The sequence below is a fragment of the Rhamphochromis longiceps genome, linkage group LG11, assembly GCF_057381845.1.
Source record: "Rhamphochromis longiceps isolate RC_006_pf linkage group LG11, R_longiceps_female_GT1.1, whole genome shotgun sequence".
NCBI lineage: Eukaryota > Metazoa > Chordata > Actinopteri > Cichliformes > Cichlidae > Rhamphochromis > Rhamphochromis longiceps.
Genome location: NC_140567.1, coordinates 26196877 through 26220785, shown reverse-complemented (window position 1 = coordinate 26220785; position 23909 = coordinate 26196877). Strand labels below are relative to the sequence as shown.

The 23909-nt window shown below is 41.5% G+C and overlaps 1 protein-coding gene across 1 annotated transcript in view; it reads right to left on the bottom strand.

The window, feature by feature from the left end:
- Window positions 1-23909, bottom strand: part of erfl3 (Ets2 repressor factor like 3) — a 72720-nt gene that overhangs the window by 13267 nt on the left and 35544 nt on the right. The window contains exon 2 of the mRNA XM_085423344.1: window positions 9177-9411. Coding sequence (XP_085279470.1) covers window positions 9177-9411 — 235 coding nt within the window. The remainder of the gene's footprint in view (window positions 1-9176; window positions 9412-23909) is intronic.

Here is a 23909-nt window from a genome sequence, read left to right as displayed (position 1 = left end):
AGGTTTGCAGCAAGGCTGGAGCCTATTCCAGCTGTCACTGGGTAAGAAGCAGGCACACCCTGCCCAGGTCGCATCATAGACTGAGACAATCAGTCACACCTACAGTTAAGTTAGAATCACTAATTAGCCTAATAGTGCATTCCAGATGTAGTCGGAAGCCCCAGTTCGAGATTGGGTGTATATTGATACCACCACCATCTCCAAACTCAGAAGATATCTTATTTGTCTTACATAAAAACTCATTAACACGTGTATTGGATGAGTACAAATACCCACATGCATCGTATTGCAAATGCAAAAAGTTGAATTGCCTTAAAAGGTTAAGGCAGTAATCTGTGATTAAATATAAAGTATTGCACGTTTAGTTCAAACACTGAGGTTGGGCTAAAGACCTGTCCACTATTCCCACTTTTTCCATAAATTATTATTATGATATCTGTATAAAATCTTTTCCACTATCTCTCCATATGCACACACAAATGTCAGCACTAAAAATGAAATGAATCACCCGCTCACGTGCACGTGTGTCTGCACAGGCTGTGCCTTGCCATTGTTGGGCTGTAAATAGGAGCTGACTGTGACAGGAAGTTGGGATTACAATGCTCCCCATGCGTCCCATGTTTATTTTCTGCCTCTTTCGTCAGCGTTGGCTGTTACACGCAAACACACACACACATCCCAGCTAGATCTTCCTCTACACATATGCACACATACACACACACCAGCTGCTCACACTCAGGTGTGTACAAATTACAGAGATAAAAAGTCCTTTGTGTGGGAGCTACATTTGACAAGTGTTTACTGACTCAAAAAAAGGAAATTAAATGCGTTTGCGTTGGTTGGGTGGTGGTGCGATGAGCATATACATGGCAGAAGTCTGTATGCCAACTTCAACAATATAAAGGAATATCTAAATGAGTTGGCAAATCCATTTGGAATTATTGCCATTTCTGAAACATGGATCAATGCGGAGAAAGGAATGGACTTTGGACTGGAGGGATATGAAGTGAATTTTGTAAATAGAAGGAACAAGAGTGGAGGGGGAGTAGCTGTGTATGTGGATAAAAACCTAAACTACGAGGTGGTAGAAAGTATGACAACTGTAATTGATAATTTACTAGAATGTATAACAATTGAAATTTATAAGGAAAAAGAAAAAAATGTAATAATTAGCTGTATATATAGAACACCTGGCTCTAGTATTCAAGTATTTAATGACTTCATAGAGGAAATATTCTCTAAAACAAATCAAAAAGTTATGTTTATCTGTGGTGATTTTAATATTGACCTGTTGAATCCAAAAAAGCATAAAATGACCGACGAATTCCTAAACACTATGTACAGTTTGAGTTTACATCCTAAAATAACCAGGCCTAGCAGAATTACACCACATTGTGCCACCTTACTTGACAATATTTTCACTAACAATATGGAAAACAACATTGTGAGCGGAATATTAATTAATGACATCAGTGATCACCTACCAGTTTTTGCAGTTTATGACACTAATTATAAGAAAAATCAGCATGAAGAACAACTGAGATACAGACGTGTAAGGACAGAAGAAACTATGACTGCATTTAAGAACGATCTATTAAATCAGGACTGGGACAATGTGTACAAAGAAGCTGATATTGATATTGCATATGGCATATTTTTAAGAATATTCATGGAGTTGTACGATAAAAACTGTCCAACAATAAAATACAACAGAAAGCACAAATATTCAGATAGACCATGGCTCACTAAGGGTTTACAAAATGCATGTAAAAAGAAAAATACACTCTATAGGGAATACCTAAAACAAAGAACAAAAGATGCTGAAAATAAATATAAAAAATACAAAAATAAGTTGACCAATATTATACGTGTATGTAGAAAGGAGTATTATAGTAAAATATTGAACAACAATAAACATAATATGAAAGGAATATGGGATGTTTTAAACGGTATCATTAAAAATAATTCTGGACAACAAAGTTATCCACAATACTTTATCGATAATGGCAATATTATGGAAAACACTGCTGATAAGGTCAACAGCTTTAATCATTATTTTGTAAATATTGGACCAAAACTGGCAGAACAAATTCCTGAGTCACTGCCATCAGTAGACTGTAGTGAAAACCTGATTGATAGGAACCCTAACTCAATGTTCCTCACATCAGTGGAGGAAAAAGAAATAATTGACATTGTACACATGTGTAAATATAAAACATCTACTGATTGTAATGATATTGACATGAAAATCGTCAAGAAGGTCATTGAAGGAATTGTAGGACCTCTAACATATATTTGCAACTTATCATTTCAGACGGGAAAAGTGCCAAACAAAATGAAAATAGCTAAAGTTGTGCCGCTGTATAAAACCGGGGATAGACGCCACTTCACAAATTACAGGCCTGTTTCTTTACTACCACAATTCTCCAAAATCCTAGAAAACCTGTTTAATAAACGATTAGACAAATTCTTAGATAAATATAAATTACTCTCTGACAGTCAATATGGATTCAGATCAAAAAGATCAACATCTCTGGCATTAATCGAATCAATTGAGGAGATTACGAATGCTATAGATCAGAAACAGTATGCAGCTGGAGTATTTCTGGATCTCAAGAAAGCATTCGACACAATCAATCATGACATATTAATTAATAAACTGGAACGGTATGGGATTAGGGGGGTTGTACTGCAATGGGTGAAAAATTATTTAAGTGACCGGAAACAATTTGTGAAGCTGGGTGTCCATTCCTCATCATGCTTGGACATTGCTTGTGGTGTTCCACAAGGCTCTGTACTGGGTCCAAAATTATTTATTATTTATATAAATGATATTTGTAAGGCATCTGATATATTAAAATTAGTATTATTTGCAGATGACACAAATATTTTTTGTTCTGGGGGGAATCTAAAGGAGCTGCTGGATACAATTACTTCAGAAATGTGCAAAATTAAAAAATGGTTTAACAGGAACAAACTATCGCTAAATCTAAGTAAAACTAAAATTATCTTATTTGGGAATTCCCTTAGAAATGCACAAGTGCAGATTCATGTAGATGGTGTGGAAACTGAAAGAGTACTTGAACATAAGTTTCTTGGTGTGATTATAGATGATAAATTAAACTGGAAGTCTCATATAAATCATATACATAACAAAATTTCAAGAAGTGTCTCAATCTTGAGTAAAGTAAAACACATTCTGGACCACAAATCACTCCACATTCTCTATTGTTCCCTGATTGCACCGTATTTGAATTACTGTGCAGAGGTTTGGGGCAATACTTACAAATGTTCGCTATCATCAATCTTTATATTACAAAAAAGGGCCATAAGGATAATCCATAAAACTGGTTACAGAGATCATACAAATCCACTATTCTTAAAATCAAAAATTCTAAAATTCACAGATCTGGTTCATTTTCTCACAGCACAAATTATATATAAAGCAATAAATAACCTGCTTCCTGACAATATTCTAAAAATGTTTTCTAAAAGGGAACGGGGATACAATTTGAGGGGGGAATTAAATTTAAAACATCCTCGTATCCGTACAACATTAAAAAGTTTTTGCATCTCTGTGTGTGGAGTGAAGCTGTGGAACAGACTAAGTAAAGATATGAAGCAATGTCCAAGCATGGCGCAGTTTAAAAAGCGGTTTAAGGATATGGTTTTTACAGGGTACAGGGAAAAGGTAGAGATTTGATAGGGTGTTCTTGTCTAATATTTTCATGTGTGTGCGCATGCACGGGTTTGTTGGTATGGGTATATATATATATATATATATATATATATATATATATATATATATATATATATATATATATATATATAAAAAAAAAAAAACACACCCAGCACGCCCCTGCGGGCGGTTTATCCTTCAAGCTCGGGTCCTCTACCAGAGGCCTGGGAGCTTGAGGGTCCTGCGCAGTATCTTAGCTGTTCCCAGGACTGCGCTCTTCTGGACAGAGATCTCCGATGTTGTTCCCGGGATCTGCTGGAGCCACTCGCCTAGCTTGGGAGTCACCGCACCTAGTGCTCCGATTACCACGGGGACCACCGTTACCTTCACCCTCCACATCCTCTCGAGCTCTTCTCTGAGCCCTTGGTATTTCTCCAGCTTCTCATGTTCCTTCTTCCTGATATTGCTGTCATTCGGAACCGCTACATCGATCACTACGGCCGTCTTCTTCTGTTTATCTACCACCACTATGTCCGGTTGGTTAGCCACCACCATTTTGTCCGTCTGTATCTGGAAGTTATATATATATATATATATATATATATATATATATATAAAATTGTAGGTTGTGTATCCTTGAGGTGTTAATGGGGTTATTGAAAATGTGTACATGTGCGTATGTGTGTATATACGTATGTATGGATAGATAGAAACATATATGTGTATATATTAAAAAAAAAATTACACATAACATATAATGTAATTGCAAGGAGGTATTTCTGTAGTCTATTGATACTAGATAGTGGAAAAGGGGTGGGATTAAATAAGCTTATGCTTCTTCCTGCTCCTTTTTGAACATGGACGTTATTTGGAGTTGTGGTTGCTCGTTTTCCTTTTGTTTGCTTTGTTCATTTGTCTCTTTTAATTCTATTTTTTTTATACTTTTTCAACATGTTCAAAATAAAGATTCAATCAATCAATCAATCAATCAATCAATATACATGGTGTGTGTCGGTGTGTGAAGAGGAAGATCGTGTCAGGGTCCGATCAGGCCGGTCACATGCTCGGCCGGTACAATATATGTATTCGAGCACACTCTGGTGTGTGCGTGCTTTCCACCCTCATAGAAAACAGAGGCCTCATTCAGTGGGGACAAAGGCATACACACAGTGCTCATGTATGCTAAACACATACATGCTGCAGATTGAGACAATGGAATGACAATGCACATATGTTGAACACTAAGTGATACAGTGGTACTGTCGCTGGGTGCTCCCTCTGCACTTTCTCTCTGGCCCTGGGAGTTTCCACACAAAGCAGTGCAACAGTTAAAGACCTTCTGACCTACAAACAGGCCCAGCCAGCTGAGTGAGTAACAGGGTGTGCATAGGCAGCAATATTTCCTGCAGCCAGCTGTTTACATGTGGTCATCAGGTTACACTTCGTGAGCGCCAATCATAACCTGTTTTACTGCTGTTTTTTTTTTTAATTACTACTGTATTTCAGGAAAAGATAGGCCAAGAAACACAAACATGGTGGCAGCTTGGCCTAGTTCTGCTGGATTACTGAAAAATAAGAATCATAAATAGTTGCTTTATTATACTTTTAAAAAGAAGAATGTTGCTTTTTATACTAAGTGGATTTCCTTGAACTTTAATCAGTTGATTACACTAAATAAATGTGGACATTGACTTTTATGGAAGGCCAAAAGGAAAGGCAAATTTAGACCATTATTGCAAAGCTGCATGTGGGACAGTAATCACTTTAGAGCAGTTGTCTGGTTTCAATAATTGATGGTAGTTAAAATTGTCATTGTAAATAAAATATGATTAATTGCCCCCAAAGTAATCAAAAACAGCGTATTGTGTGTCAGACTCACTGCCTCAGCTTCCTCATCCTTCTAGTTAGAAGTGTTTTATCTCGCTACTGTGTGCGTTTGTCTGATTACAGGAGTGGTTTCAGGGAGTCGGACTGCTGCAACTCCACCGCACTGCTAGCTTTCAGTTTCAGCGACTGTTTTGTTCCAGCACTTGTTTTTGCTACTTGAACAATTTTCTAACTTTGTCTGCTCTCCTCTGCTCCTGTTTTTGGCATGCCTGGCCCCCGCCTCTGAACCACTCCTGCTCCAACTGTGTTCTCCATAGTCGCCACCTCACTTAACTACTCCACTCTGGATTAATTATCCTCCCTGCTCCGACAATTACACCTAGCTCGGCCATTCCTAGGACTTCCACCTCAACTGAGTTAAGATTGCGTCAACCACAGATCAGTAATCTCTATCCGCCAACCACTGGTTCCCTCCCTCTCAGTTAGTGCTTACTTCCACACATTTATAAATAAATCCTCATAACAAATGTGAAGTCGTGTTTTCTAGTTCGGTCCCCATGTTAAGTGCATGTTCTCATGTAATTTTAAGCCTACAATAAAACAATTGTTGTTCTATTTATGCACACTTCTGCAGTGGCAGCCTTTCAGCTGTGGTGTCCCATCACAATTAAATAAATGTTGGCAATGAAGCAAGCGCTTAAAACATGTGTTCCAGCATCCATGCTTGGCCGAGAGTCTGCACAATGGTGCATTTGTGCATCTGAATGCACACATGCGCCGTGTTGGTAATCTTTACCAGCTGTGCATGGCAATACCGCTGACCTCTGACCATTAACGCTGGCTGCTGACTGGCAGGCAGGGGACCTGGAGGTTTCAAGGAGCTGGGACCTCTTAGCGTGATTGCACTCATTAAGCAAAAACTCTGCAATGAATGATTGGCAAAAGGCTTCATTTGCCCTAAGTTACTTCATGACAGCAAAGAGTGGTGCAAGGACTAGGAGGAAGGTTTAAGTCATGGTCTTTTCATCAGTGGAAATCTTTATTTCTCCAGCCTATTGACTTATTTCTCATGATTAAATTGGAGCTGAGGATTATAGATTGCGCCCGTTCTTTCATTCATTAACTCCACCTGAAATGTCAGGCAGCACTGATCTTAACGGTTGAGACTGAAGATCTAAAAAAAGAGCGACAGCCTGAATTTGTTTTTCTCTTTTGGTTTGATTCGGTGCAAAAGAACGGATTCATTATCAAATTAAAAAACAGGACAGTCTAACCTCTTTAACGTCTACACGCACATTTCCACGCACATAAACACACACTCGCGCAGTGTGAGCGTAATCCTCTCAACAGGAGTGGGAATTTCACAGTGGTCGTGGGAGCGGGAGGCCAGGATGACGCATGGGCCGAGGCTGCGTCCCATCAACGGAAAGCCAACACACATATGCTCAAGTCCGCACACAATACATTGGTCCTGATTAAGGGAATTTCCACCATGTGCACGGCAGACAGGAAAGAACAAGATCACTGAGGTAAAAATAATAATTACACAGTCCAAAGTGATAAAACGAACACTTCAAAACAAGCCCGCCTTTTAAATGTGTGTGCATGTGTGTGTAGGCTAACTGCCACATGTCGACTGTGGTCTCCATTATTAGCAGACTCCAGGTTTTCTCCACATGAAGGACGCGAGGTGGCCTGTTTTCCAACAGTTTACTCCATATGGGGACTGTTACCATGCACACATGCCTGTTTTATAACTTCATCAGTCTTCAGTGCCACTAATCCTGTTGCCACATTACTATTAATGTGTCTTGAGAGGCTTCATTTCGGGCACTGAAGGAGCTCTGGTGTCAAATCAGGTGACAACGCAAAGGTGCATGTTTGTTTGTGTGCGTGTTGTTTTGTTGACTGTCCTTATCGCTATAAGCCAGCTCACTTTAGAGGGAGAGGACCTGGCTGCTGGAAGCTGGATGAGGACACAGGAGTGAACTTTCCCAAACAGGAGTGAACTCCTGTGTGGGGACCTTGTTGATAATCAGGCTCTAAGTCTGGTCCATCAGAGGGCACTAAGACCCACTATATATAAGCACTTAGTGGAGCTTGAGCTTCAAATCTGTTACAGCAGCAGAGGATGGACGTGCTATAAATACAGAGCCTGACCAGAAATATCCCCGTCCACGTTCTTTTTTTCTCTCTAATTCAGGATTTCTAAATCCAGATTGCAAGTCTGAATGTTTGTATGCGCACATAAGAAGTCCATGTTAATTCCCTCTGTCCCCAGAGGATACCATCTGTAGAAGTTATCTTAATCTCAGCAGTGTAAATGAGCGTGCATAAGCCTTCCCAGCCCTAAATTAAGCAATTCAAAGCATTTCCCTCCTTTAATGGCCTATGTGGCTTTCTTTAAAGTGCTTAGCTTAATCTTGGCTCTGTTTGGCAGTACACAACAAGACACAGTGAATGAGATACAGTGCTTACAGCGAGCAGCTGAGAAGAGCCCCTTGGGGTATGTGATCCCTGTAATATTCAGCTCTGAATATGCTGAAAGTTGTTGTTAACATGTAACTTCTATTGGTTTTTCATCTATCCATCAATACTGTAAACTAAAGTCTATTTATAAAAGCCAAATAAACACAATGAAAAGCAGCTGCTCTGTGGCTCAGATTTGATTTGTTTTATAGGGTTATTTGGTCTTAATGCCATTTCCTTTACCGACAAGCCCAACTTGATTAACCTAAGACGTAGGAAACACAATTCAAAAATAATAAGTAAGTTTATTCATAATAAACTCAACCAATCATTCGACGGGCAATTTCAAATACACCCCAAATCTTCACAAAAAGCCACACTGGAAGTAATCCACAGGTACAAATCAGATGATAAAGTCAGTACTTGACATTAAAGGATCACTGGTGTTAACTGAAATTAATAATCAACAACCACAGGAAACTCCTTCATAGTTAAATTTGCTCAGGTCAGTGGCATTTAAAGCCAATGAGGTCACCAAATACACCCTCAAAAAAACAAAGTCTGCACATGCCAAATTTCCCCTGAGGATTCTAATGTGTCCGCTGTGAGGTCATTACATCACACTAAATAAAAACCAAAACCATTTTAGTTTACTGAAATAAAAATATAAACCAGACTTTAAGAAAAATGCTGTTCAAGCTGTGGCCAGAAATTCTCCTTCTTTGCTTGGAGCAACCTGGACAAGTTCATGCCTCTCCTTTTTTAGTTTTTTCTTTTCTTTCAATATATTAAAATTACTAAAAGCAAAACATTAAATTGAGAAAATTATAAACTGACAAGAATGAAAAGTTAACCCTACAAGCAGGCTGGCTGTGTCCCGAATGAATGATAGGCTGGAGCAAAGTTGTTAAACCCAGTGCTGCTGAGGGGTTACTGTAGCGCTCTCCACTGCACACTGTGTTTGTCAAAGCTGGAACAGCTGTTTGGCACGGGCCTAGGTGTAGCCCTCAGTGCTTTAAGCCTCAGACACACCACTGCAGATGCAAGAAGGAAAAGATTCTGCCTTTCTAAAATTAGTTAATATATGTCAATGAATACTAAAGATAATTTGTACGGTTCTTGTTTTGACAGTCCTTTTGTTTTAGCAACTTTATGTGAAAATAACTGTTTACGATAACAGTATATTTCTCAGTCATCATACCTCAGAGCCCTGCTCAGTTTATCGTAGTTCATTTGGGGTTTGCACTTCCTGGCCCCCCAGAGTCGAGCCACTTCATCTGGATCCTTGATGACAAACTCGCCATAGTCCCCCTGCCAGGCGATGACATCATGATACTCCTCTTTCCTGAGCAGCTCCAGGATGAAGTGCCACAGCTGGATCTGTCTGGAACCAGGGCTTGACTCGGGCTTGTAAGCCCATTCTGGGAAGGCGAACCCTGTAATACAGAGATAAAGAGAGTGGGGATATTAGTGTTGGGTGGAGGGGGGTCATTCGAGCCTTGCCAAGAACAGTGAATGGTGATGTAGAGAGCGCGGGTCGTATTCATAAATTCTAGTAAAAAGACATCTTTTTGGATGAACTGAAGTGCACCCGGATGACTCGCCTTTTGTCTCTGTAGGGAAATACACGCTATAGAAAACTAGTTTAAAGGAAGGCAAAAGAAAAGACTAAGATATGATTACAGTTATGAGTCAGGAGCAGTTTCAGGTGACTGCGCTAACAGGGAAAAGAAGATTACAGGTGTCTGGCCAAGTATAGATCACATACAACAGTGCAGCTTAGTACAGAGTGCACTGCTCTCATTCATACTGTCGTCACTACTCTCCAAGTCCTCCCTGTATTTCCAGCAAGAAAAAAATAAGATAAACTGCAGGGCTTTTTTCTAAAAATACTTTCTCTTTTATTGGGCAGTTAGACCCTGTGAGAAGTAAAAATTAGACCTGTGAAAAATGCGTAAGTGGACAGAAAAGTCAGAAACACCAGCAAGAGAAGAAAAGAGTAAAACAGACGAGATGAAGCACAAACACACATTTTTACATTTGCGACTTATTCTAATAATCAACACCTCACACCAACCTAATGGAAATTTCTGAAATCTCAAAGATGTTTTCTAACCACACCGGAAGAAATTTTAACAAAGGTCTAAGATGTTTCTATAAGATTCGTTTACACCAGTTACATTTTATTCACTTTAACTGTTTAGATGACTGTACTGATGACACAAAGCGCACCTAATTTTGATAACAGTAGAGGTATTAACACAGGTCATGGATCTATATCTCCAGAACCTCACAAGACACCATTTTTAGTGGCTACCTGTGACTATGACAAGTTTGCATAAGTGAGTCACAACTTCATTTGCACCAGATGAAGATAAACTGCTAGTTTGTGGCTAGTTATCAAATCCAATTGTTGAGGAAAATAGAGAATTTATCAGTACGGCTTCAGGCTAGGTTTTAATGCTGCTGGCTTACAGGTTTGTTTGATCTGCATCTAGACTCAAAATAAAGCTTTATTTTTTGTTATCAAAGTAGGCTAAGTTTAGCCGAATTAATAGCTTAATATTGCCTAAATGTGCAAACAGAAGTTTTCCCTTTAAACTTTTTCACTTTAAGTGAAACCCATTGGCTATTAGTAATCTTGATAGTCTAATGTACGTTCATCATTGTGTCACAGTCATTATAAGGCTCACATATGTTTTGCAGCCAACCCCTGAACTAATGCATGCGCGATGAAAATAAAAAGCAAGGATGTGAGAAGAGAAGCAACCTAAACCTCTTCAGCACTCTGATCCATATTTTCTTGCTACATGACTGACTACCTGACTGGCTCTTATTAGTAATCGGTGCATGCATGCCTCGACCTGCTCAACCCCAGCATGCCCCCTGTAACTTTAATTGTCTTAATCTGTACCGTCTGAAGCTTTGGCATAAAACACATTCCTCTGCTGTGATTAGGTCACAATTTCACCAGAGTGGCTCTTTACAGGAAACACACACGCACACTGAAACTACAACACTGAAAGCTGCAGCGTTAGTGGGCTTCATGGAACAGTTAGGCACACGAAAAACCTTTCCACCTCTCCTCCACCTCTTTCCTCTCATGCTGTCACTCTTTCCTCTGACTGTAGCAAAACAACATGGCCAGTCATCTCCCCTGCCTATCCCTCCATCTCTCTCTCTCTCTCTCCACCCTCGGCACGAAGGAAATGCAGAGCAAGAGACAGGCAGAATGAGACTGTGGGCGTGGGTATATGACTGTTTGCATGAGCATGTGTGCACCCAAATGTACGAGTTTGAAAGAGTTTTTGTGCCAGTGCGCGCGTGTGTGTTTTTGAAAATGTTTGTGCAAGTCTCCCACTAACATTCTGTCGCCTGGGTGGTCAAGAGAATGTGACACGACTGAGCAAAACAGACTATCGCACTGTAATATTTAGCCACACGTATCCTGGACTGAACTTTTATTTTATCAACAATTATCATCGGAGCTCTGACAGACGCTCCGGTGAGGAGGTTGTCTCGCTGAAGAAATAGCATCCACCCTGCTAAAGTGTCATTATGCGGGACATTTAATGCCTTTCGATCCTGCTGATATAGTCTGTGTGATTTTTTTTGTGTGTTCTGCAAACGGCACAAGTGTCAGATTACTCCGAAAAAAATAGCCGAGCAAAAGGACCTGCATGTAACATCATGCAATGCCATGAAAAGGCTGCTGTGTGTTTACTGTGTGACACAGTGGATTAAATTAAGAAGCGTTTCTCATAATTTATCTGATGGAAGAATGCTGTAACTACCATAGATATTGCCCTAATAAAACTATTAACCCTAGAGTTAAATCAATACCTTTCTGGCATTAATGAGGGTTTATTACATGGATATTATTTTACAAGGGACACAGGGGTCAGTGGTGCCAGCAGCCATAATCATCCTGCATGCACTGTGCATTTATTTAAATGCAATCTTAACAACACAAGCTCCTGTATATGGATCTTAATACCCGATTAACGTGTTTGAGAATCATGTTTGGCTTCATCCTCCTTTGGCAAGCTGATAAACAGCTGAGAAATGAGCAAATGAAAAAAACGTATTTCATTTTTTTAGCACTTTGAAAAAAGACTTACTCCATGGTGTAGTAATTCGAGACTGGGAGGAGGCACAAACGCAGCCTCAAAACTAAAACCAGTTAGTTTCAGGGGGTCACCAGCTAGTGTACTCCTAGTGTTGGTCACCAGGCATAGATGAATGGGTGGGCTTTGTCAGGAAGTACATCTGGCATTAAAATGTGTGCCAAATCAAAACATGTGCATCCATCCACTATGGTGATCCACTGCAAATAAGGGAGCAGCTGAAAGTTTCTTGCCTTTTGAAAGTAGACAGCAAATTATCCAAAGCATTGAAGACTCTGCTGAGAATCCATAAAAAGTAGTGGTGAAATCATTACGATGAGTGCTGAGAACCACAGAAGCTGCTGTTAGTGACCTCTGCCCATATCTACTATTAGTGCTGAGCCTCCCTCAGCAGTTTATGATGCTTGAATACATAGATCAGGAGTGTGATGACTGACAAAGCACTGAGAGGACTAATGAAAATCAGGAGCTGCATGATACTGAAGATAAAAATGAACTTCTCTGGTTAACATCTCATGCTTGATTCTCTCTTACAGCTGAATATAGTTGATAGAGCTGTCTTTATGTCTGTTGCTGGAGTTTAATTTCTCATTTTTCTGGGCTATAGCTAGTATAGCTGAAACTATAGTATTAAACTGTTTAGCTGGCTGTTGGCCTGTTGTATTTGATATTTGCTTTGTATCTATAAAGTTGGGGGGGGGGGGGAAGCATGAATCAATATCTCCCAGTCTTGTTTTCTACAAATTAGATTTTATATAGCAGAAGCCTTCTCTCATTCAAAGCACATCTGCCAGACATCTATAAATCTGTCCGTAAGCGTTGCTATTAGGGCTGCACGATTAATCGTTAGAAAATCGCGATCTCGATTCATACTTATGTGCGATCTCATTTCCAAATGACAACGATTTAAAAAAAAAAAAAAAAAAGACAACGATTGTACCGCATTTTGATCCGGGACGTACTCTGCATGAAAACAAGCGCTCACTCTTCCTGCTCAACAAATGACAAGGGCGGAGCCTTATACCACGTGACACAGAAGCTGTGCCGTGTGATGCTAAAATTAGCAGGGAAAAAACAACGGAGAGCACGTCAGGGATGACGAGAAAGTGACAGGAGAAAATCCGTCCCGGTCAACCACCCAAACATCAATAACGGGAACCTTATACAGCGCTTCCCTATACCCGTCGAACTCCCGCAGGCACAAAGAAATTACGGAGGCTATCACTTATCACCTGACCAAAGATATGGCTCCCATCAACACTGTGCAAAACGAGGGATTTAGGAAAATGATCAACACCCTAGACAAACGTTACACAGTGCCGTCCCGCAACTATTTTTCTATTGTTGCACTACCTGCTCTATACACGCAGTGTCGAGCAACGGTGGAGACGGAATTTCAAGCAGTACGACATTTTGCGGCAACAACAAAATGTGAGACATTTGTTGTTTTATGTTCAGTCTCAACTGTTACGAAGTTGATGTGCAGTTAATAAGTGCAATAAATATTTATATTGGAAAAGAAAATCGTGAAAGAATCGTGATCTCATTTTATGCAAAATCGTGCAGCCCTAGTTGCTATTGAAGCATTTCATCACCTTGAGTAACTTAACTAGTGCATTTAGGCTTCCTTTGTTTTTTTAGACTAAAAAAATAAAACCAGAAAAGGAAAGAGCTCTTCCTATGTGTCTTCTTACTCATCTAATGTAGGCTCGTTTCTCACCACCTTTTCTTGGTGGTTTTCCTCCACAGTGTATTTGCGAGACACGGTCAGTGAATCATTCAGTCATCCCACCTACTCAGGAGTCATTTTGTGATTGAAAAGAAAGATTTTTGAATATCACTCAAAGTATGTAGAAGATGCCTACACATTTTCCTTCTACAAACTCCAGACAGGATCTTATCAGCGCTGACTCTTATGTAGATAGTGGGTGGCCAACGAACGGCAGCTGTGCAGGCAGCCAGTTTGTTTAAACTAAAGATTATTGTTTAGTTGTGTGAAATGACCATGGGTGTAAAAAAAAAAAAAAAAAAAGCAAAAAGCTGCAAACTGTGTCATCCGTGGCTGTATATTCTCAGACTTTCCAGGTTTGCATATGTAGGTAGCAGTTAATACGCAAATGGCACCACACTCACTCACTGTCATTTTATTTCCTTTTTCACTTCCCACCCCCCTCTTCCTCCTCCTCCTCTTTCTCTTTCGAATATTCAAGTAAACACGTTTGGCATGATCAAACCCTACAGTCACAGGGGAAGAGACCTGCGGCTATCATAAACATACTGGCTCACTGAGCGTGCTGCTGCAACGATTTAAAAAAAAAAATTAAATAATCACCCACACAAACACTCCTACTGAACATGACAACACCATCTTTCCAGACAAAGGAAAAAATACTTTTAACTCCCAAATAGACTTAAATGTGTGTAGCTGATGGCTAAAAGATGTGACTGAAAAGAAATGTGTGAGCAGTGCAGAACATTTGTTAACAAATGACCCCTGAGATTCTGCTTTAAAGAAAGATTAAGGGTTAAAACAGGACCTTTCACATGCTATAACTTGTTTTGACCAGCCAGTTATCCCACGTGATGATATGATCTCTTAAAAGTTTACACAAAATTCACCTTTTGAAGTTTTCTCCAAAGAATTATCAGAAAACAGATAAAGGTCAAATGTTTGTTTCTGTTACTCAACATTGTTAATTCTAAAATGATGCACTTTTGCTGTTGAAATTATAATACTTTCCATGATGCTTAAAGTTGAGGGGGTGCAAGATTTCAGCTTTAAATTATGACACTTGGGAGTGGGTGTAAAATTGATTTGGTTGCTGTTTTTCAGCCTTGAAAATTGTGGCCATCTCCTGTATTTAAGAAGATAAGAGGGTTTAAAAATGTTGGAAAAGATAGTGTGAATTCAAAAGCAGCAAATTTAGACAAACCTCTGTGATTTGAGGGCCTGTAACACAGAATATTTTTTATAATATGTAGGGCTGTTCGATATAACGATATATTGGATGACGATATTAAAAACGTCTATCGTTTCATTTTACGCTATCGTTTGTTTCGTGGTGTCGCAAAATAAACTGCTTACAGTTTTTCATCGTTTTGTTGGTCACTGTAGTGGCTATATTAATTTCTTAAGGTTCTCTCCTTCTCTTATATTTAATATAACCACACTAGGGACTGACAAGAGCCTGTTTTTATGTGATGTCGTTAGCAACAACGACGCTAAAATCATCGCGTGTCCGCTTGTTTATTTTCCACATAAACCTTTCAGAATAAAGCTCAAGATCCTGTTGAGACTTTTCAAAATAAACTGAATCACGTGAAAGATTACAGTGAGGCAAAAAAGTATTTAGTCAGCCACCGATTGTGCAAGTTCCCCCACTTAAAATGATGACAGAGGTCAGTAATTTGCACCAGAGGTACACTTCAACTGTGAGAGACAGAATGTGAAAAAAAAATCCATGAATTCACATGGTAGGATTTGTAAAGAATTTATTCGTAAATTAGGGTGGAAAATAAGTATTTGATCACCTCAAACAAGGAAAGTCTCTGGCTCTCACAGACCTGTAAAGTCTTCTGTAAGAAGCTTTTCTGTCCCCCACTCGTTACCTGTATGAATGGCACCTGTTTGAACTCATCATCTGTATAAAAGACACCTGTCCACAGCCTCAAACAGTCAGACTCCAAACTCCGCCATGGCCAAGACCAAAGAGCTTTCGAAGGACACCAAGAAAAGTATTGTAGACCTGCACCAGACTGGGAAGAGTGAATCTACAATAGGCAAGCAGCTTGGTGTGAAAAAATCAACTGTGGGAGCAATCATCAGAAAATGGAAGACATACAAGACCACTGATAATCTCCCTCGATCTGGGGCTCCACGCAAGATCTCATCCCGTGGGGTCAAAATGATCATGAGAACGGTGAGCAAAGATCCCAGAACCACACGGGGGGACCTGGTGAATGACCTGCAGAGAGCTGGGACCAAAGTAACAAAGGTCACCATCAGTAACACACTACAACGGCAGGGAATCAAATCCCGCAGTGCCAGACGTGTTCCGCTGCTGAAGCCAGTGCATGTCCAGGCCCGTCTGAAGTTTGCCAGAGAGCACATGGATGATACAGCAGAGGATTGGGAGAATGTCATGTGGTCAGATGAAACCAAAGTAGAACGTTTTGGTATAAACTCAACTCGTCGTGTTTGGAGGAAGAAGAATACTGAGTTGCATCCCAAGAACACCATACCTACTGTGAAGCATGGGGGTGGAAACATCATGCTATGGGGCTGTTTTTCTGCCAAGGGGACAGGACGACTGATCCGTGTTAAGGACAGAATGAATGGGGCCATGTATCGTGAGATTTTGAGCCAAAACCTCCTTCCATCAGTGAGAACTTTGAAGATGAAACGAGGCTGGGTCTTCCAACATGACAATGATCCAAAACACACCGCCCGGGCAACAAAGGAGTGGCTCCGTAAGAAGCATTTGAAAGTCCTGGAGTGGCCTAGCCAGTCTCCAGACCTCAACCCCATAGAAAATCTGTGGCGGGAGTTGAAAGTCCGTGTTGCTCGGCGACAGCCCCAAAACATCACTGCTCTCGAGAAGATCTGCATGGAGGAATGGGCCAAAATACCAGCTACTGTGTGTGCAAACCTGGTAAAGACCTATAGTAAACGTTTGACCTCTGTTATTGCCAACAAAGGTTATGTTACAAAGTATTGAGTTGTATTTTTGTTATTGACCAAATACTTATTTTCCACCCTAATTTACAAATAAATTCTTTACAAATCCTACCATGTGGATTCATGGATTTTTTTTCACATTCTGTCTCTCACAGTTGAAGTGTACCTCTGGTGCAAATTACTGACCTCTGTCATCATTTTAGGTGGGGGAACTTGCACAATCGGTGGCTGACTAAATACTTTTTTGCCCCACTGTATGTCGTGTGCTTACAGATGAGAAGCAAAAAAGAGCCGCCAGGTGCTAAAAAATAAACCTTCGACTCAAACGTTAGAACAGGCTGTTCCCCGCAGCACGCTGTGTAATAAATACTCACAAAGAAAATGGCAGTTGTTACAACCTATGTCTAAAAATGTATCGTTTCATGCATCGGTTAAAACACTGGACTCCAGATACACGACGCCCAGCTGGAAACACTTCACACAAGTTGAGCTGCCCGAGATTCACAGAATTTTCAGAAAATGTAAAATTTTTGTGATTTATATCGTTATCGGACGATAGATGTCTTATATCGAGATATTAGATTTTGGTCATATCGCACAGCCCTAATAATATGAAGACAAAATTTGTCATGGTGTCAGTAAATATGCCAAAGCTGACTTGGAGGGGGTCAGGTGGGATCTTTTCACAGATTTGATTGATTTTATCTGGAATGGCCCAGATTACTGTTTACTGGGAGTCCTACTGTCTGCAGGGAGTTTTTATGAATGTCCAAGCAAGGCTCTTTAAAAAAAAAAAAGAAAAGAAAGAAAGGAAGAAAAAGAAAATGCAAAATAAACCTCAAAGGGAAAGCAAAGAAAATAGTATTGCTGCTATAGCAAATATTGTGCTGGCAGCAACTCTGTGTGAAGATATCCGTAATGATTTTTTTGGGGGGACTTTGGCAGCGGTCACTGTACAGACACATCACACTTCAGGTCACTGGGTGAAACTGATACACAGCAAACACTTAGAAGACCGGCAGCTACAGCATGTGTGTGAAAAAAGAAGACATTTCCAACTGAAAACGACACATTATCGGCCTCTACAGCACACGCCTTTCATATGCATATGTCGGTGAGGTTTATAGAGCGCAGGTTCTCAATGGGGTTCAGATCAGGTGAACAAGGTGGCCATGTCATTAGTTTTTCTTCTTTTATACCCTTTCTTGCCAGCCACACTGTGGAGTACTTGGACGCGTGTGATGGAGCATTGTCCTGCATGAAAATCATGTTTTTCTTGAAGGATGCAGACTTCTTCCTGTACCACTGCTTGAAGAAGGTGTCTTCCAGAAACTGGCAGTAGGACTGGGAGTTGAGCTTGACTCCTCAACCCAAAAAGGCCCCACAAGCTCATCTTTGATGATACCAGCCCAAACCAGTACTCCACCTCCACCTTGCTGGCGTCTGAGTCGGACTGGAGTTCTCTGCCCTTTACCAATCCAGCCACGGGCCCATCCATCTGGACCATCAAGACTCACTCTCATTTCATCAGTCCATAAAACCTTAGAAAAACCAGTCTTGAGATATTTCTTGGCCCAGTCTTGACGTTTCAGCTTGTGTGTCTTGTTCAGTGGTGGTCGTCTTTCAGCCTTTCTTACCTTGGCCATGTCTCTGAGTATTGCACACCTTGTGCTTTTGGGCACTCCAGTGATGTTGCAGCTCTGAAATATGGCCAAACTGGTGGCAAGTGGCATCTTGGCAGCTGCACGCTTGACTTTTCTCAGTTCATGGGCAGTTATTTTGCGCCTTGGTTTTTCCACATGCTTCTTGTGACCCTGTTGACTATTTTGAATGAAACGCTTGATTGTTCGATGATCACGCTTCAGAAGCTTTGCAATTTTGAGACTGCTGCATCCCTCTGCAAGATATCTCACTATTTTTGACTTTTCTGAGCCTGCCAAGTCCTTCTTTTGACCCATTTTGCCAAAGGAAAGGACGTTGCCTAATAATTATGCACACCTGATATAGGGTGTTGATGTCATTAGACCACACCCCTTCTCATTAAAGAGATGCACATCACCTAATATGCTTAATTGGTAGTAGGCTTTCGAGTCTATACAGCTTGGAGTAAGACAACATGCATGAAGAGGATGATGTGGACAAAATACTCATTTGCCTAATAATTCTGCACTCCCTGTATATGTACTATGTTTAGCATATAGATTTCTTCAAGGATAAATGAAATTATAATATTCAAGAGAGGTTACTCCTCCACATCGGAAAGAGCCAAATTGATGCGGTTCAGGATCTGATTAGCATCCCCCTAAGGTGATGTGTTTAGACCATGTCCAACTCGGAGGACACCCAGGGGCAGACCCAGGACAAATTCAAGTGCTGAATTATGGCAGAAAACTTTGCTAAAACTATGATGCATTGCTGTCCTTCGCGTTTTATGTAAAATGTCGTCTCTTAAAAAAAACAAAAAAAGCCCCCTGTTATGATTACTATTATTGTTTTTGTTGTTCGTCTGTGTACATTAATTTTTTCATGTAGTGGCAGCAGTGTTGCTAAAAATAAATTCAAGGCCCAATGATTCACTGTCAAGAGCAGCAGCGCTTTAAAAAACACAAGAGCTACGAGCACAATGCACCGGCGTGCATGTATGTTCTTTACATACATCATGCTGTCATGTATAACTCATCGGTTACCTGTCAAATCCTGAACATCAAAGACCTCATATGATGCCTGCCCGGTGCTGGTAGAGGACAAAGCATAAGCGACTCTCTTTAGTGACCCTGTGAGCGAGTGTGTGCGTGACAGAGATGGTAAGGATTATGTTTAGAGGAATGCTGAGAGCAAGAACAGGTGTCTTTGTCCTTCTATCCACTCAGCCCAAGCAGTCCTGAGTCACAGAGGATCAGCTATCGCTCGCACACACACACACACACACACACACACACACACACACACACACACACACACACACACACACACGCTCCGATTTGCTTCAGCCTCATACAACTGATAGGAGAAGTTTGGGAATCTTGGAATCGGTGTGTGTGTTTTATCATACAACCTGTGTAGATGAGTATTACAGGGAAAGCAGGAGTAGGGAAGAGCTTGCAGACCATGACCTAACCTCCACTCACCACCACCACACTTAACCTCTCTGACCTCGACTCTCTGTCTATTTGGCTCCCTTCCTCCCTCACCACTCTCCCTCCCAGGGGAGACACCAGATAGCCTTTACAGCACACGCACGCACGCGCGCACGCACGCGCGCACGCACGCACGCACACGCACACACACACACACACACACACACACACACACACACACACACACTGCATCAATAATGTAGAAAATGGTGTGGCAGTTGACGATAGGGGTGCGCCTAATCTCTGCCCTGGGACACTGGAGAGAGTGTGAGTGTGTCAAAAAGTGTGTGTTGTGAGTTGGGACAACTGAGGGGCAGGTGGTAGAAAGTGATGCAAAAGGGACAGAGAAGAGGAGCAGGAGGGGGAAGAGAGGGAGGGAGTAATGGGGGTGTTGCTGAAGTGAAAGAGAAGAAGGCAAGACGAGATGGGGTGAGCTCTAGGACAAGAAGAGAACAGAGAAAAGAAAGTAGGAGAAAAGAGACAGGGGAGGGAGATCTGGGAAACAAGAGTGGGATAAGAAAGAGAGAGACAATGGCTCGAGTGGGAGAGGAGAGAGGGGGTGGATGGAGGGAAAGGGGGATTAAGGGAGCGATGAGATCATTGCTCGTCTGGTAGTCTGTTGTCATCCAGGTCAGATTGCTTATCCCCTCCCCTCCTCCTTCACTGCTTCTCTCCTTCCTCCTTCTCCTTTCTGAGAGTGCGGATGCCTCTTTTCCTCCGTGTGATATTGGCGGCAAGCCCCCTAGCAGACTTCTAACACTGCTGCTATTCCAGCTATGTGTGCTGCTCACCAGTCCAACAATGACTTCCACAATGCAAGAGGAGAAGGAGGGGCCCAAGGAGATGAAAGCTAGTAAGTGAGGAAAGAGTGGAAGGGAGAGAAAGATAAACAGCACAAGACTCATGAAGAAGGAGAAATGGTGCTGAGCTGCTCGAGAGCTCTCTTATGGATGCCCGCTCCATAAGTCGCAGCCTCTCAAGAGGATCTCTTTTCGTGGAGTTTATAATTAATTTAATGTGTCGCTGCAGTTTTTACCACCCCTAATCTGCGTCTTCTCTCTCCTGTGTAACCCCAAAAGCCATTCTGACAACATTACCCAGCAATCATGGTTACAAGAGTGCTGTTATCATTCCCATTAGAACATGCTGTGGTATGACAGCAATAGCTGCACATGTTGACAGTTTCCACATACAGTTTAATTCCACTCAGATCCTCTCTTACACGGCAAAAACTATAGATCAGGGACTGCATGAACAGTCATGAATATACAGTGGGGCAAAAAAGTATTTAGTCAGCCACCGATTGTGCAAGTTCCCCCACCTAAAATGATGACAGAGGTCAGTAATTTTCACCAGAGGTACACTTCAACTGTGAGACAGAATGTGAAAAAAAAAAAAATCCATGAATTCACATGGTAGGATTTGTAAAGAATTTATTCGTAAATCAGGGTGGAAAATAAGTATTTGGTCAATAACAAAAATACAACTCAATACTTTGTAACATAACCTTTGTTGGCAATAACAGAGGTCAAACGTTTACTATAGGTCTTTACCAGGTTTGCACACACAGTAGCTGGTATTTTGGCCCATTCCTCCATGCAGATCTTCTCGAGAGCAGTGATGTTTTGGGGCTGTCGCCGAGCAACACGGACTTTCAACTCCCGCCACAGATTTTCTATGGGGTTGAGGTCTGGAGACTGGCTAGGCCACTCCAGGACTTTCAAATGCTTCTTACGGAGCCACTCCTTTGTTGCCCGGGCGGTGTGTTTTGGATCATTGTCATGTTGGAAGACCCAGCCTCGTTTCATCTTCAAAGTTCTCACTGATGGAAGGAGGTTTTGGCTCAAAATCTCACGATACATGGCCCCATTCATTCTGTCCTTAACACGGATCAGTCGTCCTGTCCCCTTGGCAGAAAAACAGCCCCATAGCATGATGTTTCCACCCCCATGCTTCACAGTAGGTATGGTGTTCTTGGGATGCAACTCAGTGTTCTTCTTCCTCCAAACACGACGAGTTGAGTTTATACCAAAAAGTTCTACTTTGGTTTCATCTGACCACATGACATTCTCCCAATCCTCTGCTGTATCATCCATGTGCTCTCTGGCAAACTTCAGACGGGCCTGGACATGCACTGGCTTCAGCAGCGGAACACGTCTGGCACTGCAGGATTTGATTCCCTGCCATTGTAGTGTGTTACTGATGGTGACCTTTGTTACTTTGGTCCCAGCTCTCTGCAGGTCATTCACCAGGTCCCCCCGTGTGGTTCTGGGATCTTTGCTCACCGTTCTCATGATCATTTTGACCCCACGGGATGAGATCTTGCGTGGAGCCCCAGATCGAGGGAGATTATCAGTGGTCTTGTATGTCTTCCATTTTCTGATGATTGCTCCCACAGTTGATTTTTTCACACCAAGCTGCTTGCCTATTGTAGATTCACTCTTCCCAGTCTGGTGCAGGTCTACAATACTTTTCCTGGTGTCCTTCGAAAGCTCTTTGGTCTTGGCCATGGCGGAGTTTGGAGTCTGACTGTTTGAGGCTGTGGACAGGTGTCTTTTATATAGATGATGAGTTCAAACAGGTGCCATTCATACAGGTAACGAGTGGGGGACAGAAAAGCTTCTTACAGGAGACGTTACAGGTCTGTGAGAGCCAGAGATTTTCCTTGTTTGAGGTGACCAAATACTTATTTTCCACCCTGATTTACGAATAAATTCTTTACAAATCCTACCATGTGAATTCATGGATTTTTTTTTCACATTCTGTCTCTCACAGTTGAAGTGTACCTCTGGTGCAAATTACTGACCTCTGTCATCATTTTAAGTGGGGGAACTTGCACAATCGGTGGCTGACTAAATACTTTTTTGCCCCACTGTACATGGATTTCATTTAGTTGTAATCAAGAAAAGGAGAAGTCTATAAAGGAGTACATTTAGTATCTAGTACATAAATCAATTCGAAGAAAAGTTCATCATGCAACTAATGAGGCAGCTTCTGTCCCAAACCATTTGGTAATCATTTAGTTTTTGCTGTGTTACAAAAACAAAGAAACATGCATTTCATTTTCTTGATGCAATAAACTGATGCATTCCTCAATCTCCACTTTACATGGAGACAGTGTTCACATTTAACCAGTGATGATGAAGTCTTGACTGGGTAGATGCCATGCTTCCCAGGGAGTTTCTGATCACCTTGACCAAAAATGCCCCTTGGTCTCTGCTGGTGAAATTATCTTCCAATTAACAGGAAAAGTAACTGCCTGGATCACCAGCCTGGGACTCAATTGCCAAGAAGGATAGAGCTGATGGGAAGGAGGCAGAGACAGACGGGCAGTCAGACAAAGTATAGGAGTGAGAAAAAAGATGAGGAGGAGAGATTCCCAGAGCTGTGAGTCCTACTCAGCAGCAAATCAACTGACAGGCCTGTGCCAAACTAACAGCAGAGTTGCAGACTCAGGGTTTTTATACGGGGACTCTGAACAGGCATTAGCGGCAGTTGGCTGGCACTGTATTGCTTTAACTCAACCCAGCTTTAGTGTGGATCTGGGAAACAACTAGTGTAAGTGTGTTTGTGTGTGGACGAGGAGGGGTGAGGTCAGTGTCGGCTCACTCACAGCCTGTAAAAGCACTAAAACTAAGAGACAGTCGGTTGGTATTTGCCTGTAGCACATTCATATACACGGCCTTGTCTTTGTCACAGATGCTTGGATGATTGAAACAGCCTGAAGCGCTGAGCAGAGGGAACAGAGGGGACAGAAACTGGATAATAAAAGGCTCAAAGGGGTGAGACAGAGAAAGCAAGACTGAAAAAAGAGAGAGAGGAGGGCGGGCTCCACGGGAGCAGGAGGAGGTGGAGGAGGATGGTAATCAGAGCCCATATGCCTGAATCCCAAAGTGTCTGGACTCTTCCCACAAAGTCCATTAAAAATTCATTAGGGCCAATACCAGAAGAAGAGTGGAAAAGTGAGACATACAGAGAGAAAAGACAGGAGC